This window comes from Phasianus colchicus, chromosome 17 (genome assembly GCF_987193195.1).
Source record: "Phasianus colchicus chromosome 17, bPhaCol1.hap1.1, whole genome shotgun sequence".
In the NCBI taxonomy this organism is placed as follows: Eukaryota; Metazoa; Chordata; class Aves; order Galliformes; family Phasianidae; genus Phasianus; species Phasianus colchicus.
In genome coordinates this window covers 6,875,244-6,884,909 of record NC_143452.1, presented here as the reverse complement: position 1 = coordinate 6,884,909, position 9,666 = coordinate 6,875,244, and the positions used below count along the sequence as shown (strand labels likewise).

Genomic DNA, 9,666 nt, shown 5'->3' with positions numbered 1-9,666 from the left:
ACAGAGTGCTAAAAAGATACTTTGAATGTTGTATTTTCTGGTTAGCAGATGCTCTATTACATAGAGATCAGATCAAAAATCTGTTATTATTCCTTCCATCTCTATCTGCAAATACATGTAACAATTCTAAGTGTAGGCTTTCCCTTTGATGAGAGGTTGCTAGTGTGAGGGTGATGGCCCGACTCACTCCTTGCATGAAGATGTGCAGCTTCACAGAGCTCAGCTGCTCTTAGCTCAGCAAGCAGGGCCTAGAAAGCCATAACAGCCCTGCTGGGCTTATCAGCACACTCTGCTTGTCGTTTTTCTCCTGGCACCAATCCCTGCTCCCGCTTTCACGGATGATACCACAGGGAGCTGGAGGATGGTGGGAAGAGTCCTACTGCTACGGAAGGATGCTGCAGCTCTCCTCTCGGTGTTAGATCTGGTCCAGGCGCTTCACTCGCTGTAAATCAGCCCTGGGGCGGCGGGGCCAGGTCAGGAAAGCGTTAACCTTCCCTGCAATGCTGCATCCCAGCTCACGGTGGAGCTGCCTTCCTCTCTTCCACCCCCAACTTCCAATTCACTCCAAACAACTCCGGGACAGAATTGCAGGGAAAAGCTGGAGGTTCAGACTAGACTTGTTGATCTCCGTTTCGAGGCAGCAGAAGGAAGTATCGAAGCTTTCCTTTGTGTCTTCACCAAGAGAAGGGTGGGGGAAGGGGGCAGATGCGGCTTCGGAGTTGACGGCAGGCAGGAGCGAGGAGCTGCAGCCGAAGGAAGGCCTTGGAAAGCTTCCTGCCGAGGGATCCGATTTACCTCGCTTCCCTTCCCCCCGCCCCCCGGACTCCGTGGCCAGACGGGAGCGCGGCCGCCATCCCTCCGCCTCGAGGCTGCCCGCGGGGGGATGCGAGCGGGGCCATCCCGGCTGCCCGCCCCGACGCACGATGTAGCCGCCCTCGGTCCCGCACAGCCCCGCGCCGCCTCGCTGGGAGCCCGCAGGAGGAGGTAGGTTCGGGCCGGGAGAGCAGAGCTTTCTCCCGCGTGGGGCTGCGGCCAGGAGCGGCCCCGGGGAAGGGCTGAAGGCAGTGTCGGGGTTTCGCTATCGACGTGGGGACACCCAGATCGATGGGGAGAGGGGCCGAGCCCCGGCGCCGTGCCGGATGAGCAGAGAGAAAGCCGTTCCTTTCTGCGCCGAGATTTCTCTTCGTGCCATCTTGTGTAAGCAACAGTGCTTGGGGCTGTTATAAGGCACTGGCTTTGCAAGGAAGGCTCGGGGGTGGTTCTTATTCCCATTTTCGTTGATTTTCCTGTTATGCAGAGGGCTGCGTGGGGTATGGGGAGGCGTCCCTGGATAGCCCAGAGAGGTAGAGAGCGTCGTTAGAGTGACTGGAAATACTCCCTCTTTCTCGTTCAGAGCTTTCCTCGGGGAAATTTGCAAGGCTGGAGTTATAAAAGCCTCTGCTCCTACCTGCCGCCTCCACGGCCGGGCAGAGTGGGAGAAAGTTGCCCGGGTGGGTCGTGGGGGCACCCGGGGTATTGTGCCTGCTGTCCAGCAGGGCCCCATTGGGCGAGGGAACGGCGGGTCCGAGCACTCGGGGACTGTCGATGGTGGGGCCGGCGCGCTCCTGTCCGGTGGCTCCGGGATGGGAAACAACGTACCAGCGCATCCGTGGCTGGCGGCCGGGCACCTTTCGGGGAGCAGCGCCGAGCGGTGCTCAGGGGAGCTCCCTTTAAGTCAGCAGCTCCCAGCCAGCCCTTTGCCAGAAGAGGCTGCTGAAGCCGTACCCAGCCTCCTTAGCTCTCTAGACGAGGTGTACAGGCAACCCTCCCGGGCAGAGCCTGGGACCCACCGGGAGAGAGGGCAGCACCCGGCCGCCGCCCGGGGGAGCTCGGCGGTAGCCGCCGCTCCGCCACGTGGGAGCGGGCGGCCTTCAGCACCGCGGGCGCGGACAGCGCCTGCCCGAGGCCGTCCGCCCGAGCGGGGCGCGGAGCGCGGTTCAGCACCGCGAGGGCGGACAGCGCCGCCGCCTCCCCCTGAGCAGATTAGCGGGGCCGGGCTGCCCCGGGCGGGGATAAGGCCGGCGGGCAGGCGGCCCGCGGGAGCGGAGGTCAGCGGGCAGGGACCCATGGTTGGCTTCTCTTGCAGCTCTGGGGCATGGAGGGGAAGGAGAGGTGAGGAGAGCCGGCCCCCCGCGCGCCCTGCCCCACACCGCACCTTGGAGCATCCAGCCTGAGGGGGACCAGCGATGCCTCTGGGGATGAATAAGCATGGATCTCGCTCTACTACCTCTTTGCCTCCGGACCCCACGGAGATCGTCAGGAGCAAGGCCTGCTCCCGCAGGGTCAAGCTCAATGTGGGGGGGCTGGCCCACGAGGTTCTCTGGCGGACCTTGGACAGGTTGCCACGGACCAGGCTGGGTAAGCTTAGAGACTGCAACACACACGACTCCCTCATGGAGATCTGTGATGACTACAACCTGGAGGAGAATGAGTACTTCTTTGACAGGCACCCCGGGGCATTCACCTCAATCTTGAACTTCTATCGTACTGGCAAGCTGCACATGATGGAGGAGATGTGCGCCTTGTCCTTCAGCCAAGAGCTGGACTACTGGGGGGTGGATGAGATCTACCTGGAGTCCTGCTGCCAGGCCCGCTACCATCAGAAGAAGGAGCAGATGAATGAGGAGCTGAAAAGAGAAGCTGAGACATTGAGGGAAAGGGAAGGGGAGGAATTTGATAACACTTGCTGCGCTGACAAAAGGAAAAAGCTCTGGGACCTCCTGGAGAAGCCCAACTCCTCCGTAGCGGCCAAGGTAAGACTTCCACATTTCTTCTTAAGTCTTGTGTATGCTGGCTCATGACTGTGGTGATGCTTACCTGAGGTGTCAACTTGCTACCCTTGCTTTAGGGTCTCGGCAATTGTGGCTCAATAGATGCTATGAGTACAGGGGAGAGAGACCTCCCAAGTGTGAATGATGCTTAATGTATATATTTTCGGTGGTTTGGAAGAGATTCAGTTTGTTCTGCCCTGAGGGCAGCCTAGGCTGGACAGTGTGGGAACAGCTCCAGTGACCCCTGGGTCAGCATATGCTGGTTGCTGTGGCTGGAGGTTAGTAGACTTGTTTTTTGATGGTCTGTCTTGAATGCATTGTGTAACAGGGATTTCTTGGGGCCTAAAACATCTGTATCCTACTGCTCAGCTAAACTATTTCTTAAAAGAGGAAATCTATTGAACTCCTAGAGCCAGGTCTTATCAGGAAATAATGGGTTCCCTTCTAGGGGTTACTTTTTTTTTTTTTTTTGTAAAATACATCTCGGAATTATTTGTATCACGTATTTCTAAGCTGCAGGTCTGCTAAAGCTAGCATTTAAATTTCATCATTTACCTGATTCCAGACTATTTTAAGTCTCCATGTACAGTGCTGCTGCAACTCTGTCTCTATCAATAGTTGAAGCACTGCTTACTCTGAAGTTGGTGCCAGTGCAACAGATCTATTTGAAAGCGTTTGGAAGATAAGATCCTTGTTAAGAAAAATCAGTGTTGGAGTTGGCTCTGATAATTTAGCTGTCTCATGTTAGTCACATTCTTTAGTGAGGAAAATCTCTGTGAACACAGTGATTCAGTAACCATGGGGATAAAAGTAAAGGGGGAGAGATTGAAAACTGTGGGATGGATAACTGGAAAACATGAGTGACTGAGCAGAAGGGACCAAAACTTGTATTGTCTGTGTATTGACATCCAAGTAGAAAGAGGCCCCAGCCACCTATGTAATGTAACCCCATGTTGAACATACATTTCCAAGTGCAAACCCCAACTCTGTTCCCCCGAAGTCTGGATTTGGAGGGCTGCTTAGGGAAAAAAAAAGTCTGTTTCCATTTCTTTTCTCTTACTGCAGCGTTGCACACCATGAAAGAAGAACATGTGTGAAGTTTTGGGGAGGGATTTTATTAAGTCTGGAGCTAAATGGTTTATTCTGGCAGGGGAAGGGAGAACCATGGTCTGCTGCTGAACTGATTATCACTTTTTTAATGACAAACGGAGCCCCTGAATGTCTTTTTCTCTCCAATGGCACAGATGACACTGTGCTGAATACATTAATCATTTATAAGGCTTCTTTGGCACAGTCCTGGAATCCTGAAACACAGGCCCCGGGCTTTGCTGTATGTGGCACTGACTCAAAATCCATTAGAGACTGTTGATGTTCATGATTTATTGTATATGAGCAGGGGGTCGTTCTTGCCAAATAAGTGTCTTCTGTGATTTATAAGTGAAATACACTCTAGCTTCATTTTCTGAGAAAATTCACGGACTAAGTGCATTCAGCATTGCAGGCTCTGGATTAATTGAAAGTGAATCTGTAATGCATTATTATCCTTCCCATTTAAAGCTACCATTCTGTGACTTGGTTACTGTAATGAAAATGGTTGCTCTATGTTCTCAGACCTCAAATACTTCAGCAGTTCTCAAACACAGATTTCTACCCATTTCAAGTGTAGCAAAGCAAATAAGCATGATGAGCAATTAGCTAACCAGGCAGGGACAGAAGAGCTGGTAAACCTATTCTTTTCCTATTTTTCACCCTGCTGGTGGAAAGCTTTTCTCTCCTGACAGAGTACGCCCTTTGCTTTGATCACCTTCATGAGAATTCATTCCACATATTGAATAGGCTGAACACAATCTTCATCTTCTGATGGAAGAGAGCAGAGAGAGACTTGGCAGCCTGACCCACTATCTGACCTGACCAGCTGTGCCCAGGCTGCATTTTCTAAATCTGAGCCTCTGCCTGGTAGCTGAGAGAATCTGGCCAGAAGCTGTCTGTTCAGTGGAGAACTATTGCTGAGGCTGTGGGTCTCCAGGAGCTTCTATCTCCTAAAGTCAGATCTGATTTGCTTTGCCAGGTCTGGGAGCTAAAACCCTTTCTGTAGGAAAGGAACGAAATAAACTCTTTTGAGGTTTAATGACTGTCACTGAATAACCTAGTGCAGATGTTCCCCCAAATTATTTTCTTTTTGTTTATTCTTTTTCTTCAGACTTGTGCCACTCAATGCAAAAGTTTTTTGGTGGGTTTTTTTGTTTGTTTGTTTGTTTTCCCATTTAAATGTAGCAGGTACAGGCTCCCTTCATGTTCTCTATAAGGAATCTAGAAAATGACTACAAATGCTTATTTATTTCTAAACCAAACACAGAGTCCTAGGAAGCCATGCAATGTAGCTCAACTCCTAGGCAGATTTTCTTTCTAATATCTAACCAGACTCCTCCATACTGCAGAACTTCTTATGGTCATACAGGGATCATTAAAATTCTGAGAGTGTGGGACTTCTTCGCTTGTTTGTTTTAAAAAGGAATCATACATGATGTACCTCAGGGTGGAAAAGGACGTTAAAATAAAGAAGAATCCCCCAGCCCTTAATACGTTATATGTATATATTGCTCCATTATCTATAGGGGATTTAGCCATGTCTTTTGACTAATCAACCTGACTTTTAAACTAACCACCTCCTGGCAAGTGATGACTTAGATCCAATGTTACATCTCACATATATCAAAGCATTGATAGACTTCGTAATGCCCATTCCTTGAGAGCTTTGAGATGAAGAACCAGGCAGCTGCTGAAGCCCTAGGATTGCCACCTTGTGACCCACCCCGCATCCTTGCAACAGACACATGAATCATCTCACCCTGCAGTCAGCTTTACTTTGAGGCACTGCTGGGCTCACTTCACCCAGTGGGGAAAATTCATGCACAAAACTCAGCACAAGAGACTCCGTATCAAAGGGAAAAATAAACATATATTTGAAGATGGTTCTTTCAATTGACATTTGTTTGGTACATTTTTTCATTTCTCTCTTTCTAACCTTGCAAGATACTTTAAAGGATCAGTTTCTCCTCCCATATATCCCTGAGAAATATTCACTGAAATCTTTGTGAGTGCTTCCTCTTCTTCCTGTGATTGCTATCTTTGCATGTTCTTGCTTTATTATTTTTATTTTACCATTTTTTCCAATCTGCTTCAAGGTTTTTGTTTGTTTTTCCCTCAATAGCATTCCTTCTGTGCTTTGGTTTACTCACAAAACACATTTGTAACAATGAAGGACTTCCTGGTGCTCACTGCTGTCTAGATTTCTTCCAGATGAAGATGAGGTACAGATATTTTCTGAGATAGTTATTACATTTTGTTAGATGGATTTTTTTTCCTTTGTATCTTTCACAGGAAAGAAAAACATCTCTCCAGAAGCAAAACTACTGCTGCTTTTTCTCAGGACTTAGTGCCTGTGTTAGGGCAGCAGTGACTAGCAGTCCTCCAGCACTCTGGTTTGGGGGTTTATCTTCACTGTGCTTTCCCTCACTAAGGCTAAACCTAGGCTGCTGGTTTCTGCCAGCCACAATCCAGATTTCCAGAGTAAAAGTCCCTGCTATAGCTGCTGTTCTCACTAATTGCCCTGGTTAGGACCTGTGGTTTTGTCTGCCTGGTGGGGCACTCTTGCCCCCTGGGACAGCCAGCACAGTTGTAAATCCAGTCAGACTTCAGGGCATTCTGAAAAATCTCAAACTTCAGTTGTTTGCTTTCCTGTATGATCAAAAAAACCAGACCAACTCAGCGCCTTAATTAGCTCTTATAGTATTGGAAATCCTCTGAACACTTGGATCTTTCCAGCAGCTCTGCAAGAACATTACCCTTTTTGCCTCTGAGGAGGAAAAGAAGTCCTTCCTTCTTTTAGCCCTTTCAAATTATTTTCCTGATCAATATTTGAGCAATTAGTTTTGCAGAGAGGGGGGTAGGGGGAAAAGCCTGCTTGTCTTGTAGACTCCTATGCAATCTATTTTTCTCTTGCTGTCCTGAAGGCTGAGAAAAACATGATGACATCACCCACTTTGCAAAAAGCTGTTCTGCATATCTGCATGTCAAGTAGGATATGGTCTTCCTCTCTGCTCATGGGGAGCTGCTCCTCTTCATTCTCTCCACTTCTCCCTTGTTTCTGTCCTGCTGGGAGCCCAGTTGCAGCAGTCCCACAGCTCTGGCAGGCTATTTCTCATCTTTCACCTTGTTCCTACTATGTCTTTGCCAATGCAATAATATCACGTTTATCCTTGAAAACATGCAACTCCAATTCAGTAATCTTATTATGCATGCCTCTACATTTGTTGAACAGCTTTTCTCGAGCTGCCCACTGCTCTCTGCACCTAATCTCTGGATGCATTGCTTAGGGATTGAAAAGGCTGTTCTGTAAGCTCCTTCCTTATTATTGTTGATAGTAGGGACAAAATAAGAATGATAAAAACTCTTGGAGATGTATTCGCTACATCTAGAGCATTCTTCCCCCACATGGGCTTTCTATTCCTGGCCCTCCCTTATGGCATGCAGTTTTCATTCATCTCTAGAAACCCGCCTGAATTAAGCATTCAGCAGAGGAAACCCCTCTCCCTAGTTGTAGGGGTCACGCCATAGCGATGCCTCCTGCTTCTAGGGCTCCCACCACTGGGCAGATGTTGACTTTGGCAATTAAACCTGGATTGCCCATATTTTGCTTGCAGCTCTGAGCTTCATTTTTGTGCTACAGCTACTGCCTTGGCTGTTCTGCTATATATAGGAGAATATTCCCCTTCATCCAAAGTAAACTTCTGCTTTTGGAGATCTTCAAAAGCAAAGCCTCAATCCAAAGCCTTCCCCATGGGCTCAGGGATTTGCCTCTTTGGTCTGTAGCTTATCGCTGGGTTTCTAGCACAGCACTGTCCTGTGGAGTGCAAACAACTGCTGCTCTATATCAGTTTCATTTCATCCTGTGGCTCCTTTCTGGGCACTTGTCCTTCCAGTGAGCTTCTTATGTCTTTTGCCTGGGGAGCCCTAATTCCTACAGTCGGCTCCCTGCAGTGCCTCACCAATGACCTTTCCGCAAGATATTGCTGTGCTACCAGGTCCCAGAACTCCACTACAGCCTCCCTAAGCACTCAGTTCAGGGGAAAAATGTTACTCTTGCCAGCTCAGTAATTGTGTCCTTTCATTCGTGTTGGCTTTAAAGAATCTCTGCTACAGGGCTTGCAAGCAAGGAGGTACCACGGCATTGGCTTCTCAGTCTCCCACATCCCTAATGCGACACCTCATGCTATTTTCTGGCATACATCTGCCAACATCAAGCTTATTCTAAGCTCTCCAGGTGGGGCCCTCACTTATCAAGGTTGATTCTTTCTCCAGACTTATTACTGGAGCACCATTGGATATAGGCAGACAGCTGCCTGGCACTTGCTGTCTTATTGTTTTGGGTTCAGCAGCTTACAATACAGACCTGTAGGTTTGCAGTCTCTGAAGTGTTTTAAAAAAGGACAGTTAAAATTGTTATGCCTAGTAGTCCTTTTGATGCACGTACCATGAAGTATAGTGTGCATAAACAGATATGTAGGCACATCCTTGGGTTTTTAACTCATCCCTGACTTTCCAGGAGAGCCTGGACCACGTTGTGGTTCTTTGAGCCTGGCTATCCACATCTGCCTGAGAATGCCTGCCTCAGGAGGGTAGTGACAAGCTGCTGTGCTCAGAATGAATTCCTCAGAGGATGTGTGCTGTAGAAGTACAGTCGATGCTATTTTTAAAGCACCAGCTCTCATTTGTACCTTTCAAAAAATCTGTCTGAGATTCATTCGCCTTGCTGCTCAGTGTTCTCCCATCCTCTCAGCTGCTCAGCCTGTGTGCAGATATGATTGAAGGTGCCAACATCAGTCAAAAATGTAGGAAATCTTGCAAGAATGGCAAATCTGTGTTTTGTTCATCTGTAACTGCGGAGTCTTAGGAACAAAGATTCTGAAGAAAAGTGCTGGGCCTGGGCTGCAGGAAATGCAGTGTGGGGTAATGCTCACAAACTGTGAGTGCAGTTTCAGTTGCCCCATGGCAAGCAAAGCCATGGGCCAGGCGTTGGAGCTGGCTGTGCAGAGGTGCTCTACAGCTGTGTGAAAAATCAGCTATTTCATTTTATAAAACATTTTCTTTGTTTAACAGTCTTATGGAATGGGATAAGTGTCCTTGCCATCAGTTTGAGGGAGGGAAAGGGGTGCTTTTAGCTCTTTGTTCCTCTTGATCCTGCAGACCACGCTTTCCTTCTGATTTCTCTCAATGTGAAGCCCCCACAGAGAGGACCAACCCAATGGTACTTTTACAACAGCAGCGTTGCTATTTGTCACTACTAATGGCAAAATATTTATGTCAAAGAAAGTTCACAGCTGATCACTTAGTTCTTACAATAAACACAGTCAGTATGATTTACTCCATGGAGATATCTGGCAGCAACAGAAAAGACTCAGTGTGGCAGTGAATGTGAAGCAAGACACTAATATTAGTTTTGGCCAAAGGATCTACGCATTGTCACCTTTCCTGTACTAAGGCAGAAGGAGATTGGAGATGATGTTACCATGAGCTGCCCCATTTGTTTCCTGAGTCTGGAAGTCTGACTTCAGCAAGGGCTTGTTTGAATGAGAGGCATGGAGTCCTGCTGCTGCCTGAGGGAGCTAAACTGCTTCAAGGGCTGGGTGGGTGAATCAGTACCTTGTAGCTCCAACACCTATGGGCTGGCAAGAGCTCAGTGATCCCTGTCCCACGCCCATTACTTAGCACTTTCCTGCCTGAGCTGCTTTAGCTTTGGCTCCCTTTATTCTTAGGATCACCTTGCCCTGGGTTCAGTCTCCGAGGCAATATCTGC

The 9,666-nt window shown here is 48.5% G+C and overlaps 1 protein-coding gene across 3 annotated transcripts in view; it reads left to right on the top strand.

The window, feature by feature from the left end:
* Positions 1-279: 279 nt before the first annotated feature.
* The window catches only part of KCNB1 (potassium voltage-gated channel subfamily B member 1), a 100,738-nt gene continuing 91,351 nt past the window's right edge, over positions 280-9,666 (top strand). Inside the window, exons 1-2 of one of the 3 annotated variants that reach the window (XM_031591621.2) lie at positions 280-984; positions 2,126-2,792. In XM_031591621.2, the coding sequence (XP_031447481.1) occupies positions 2,226-2,792 (567 nt within the window). In that variant the 5' untranslated portion in view covers positions 280-984; positions 2,126-2,225. The other 2 variants (XM_090152107.1, XM_090152108.1) reach the window with 2 other exon arrangements.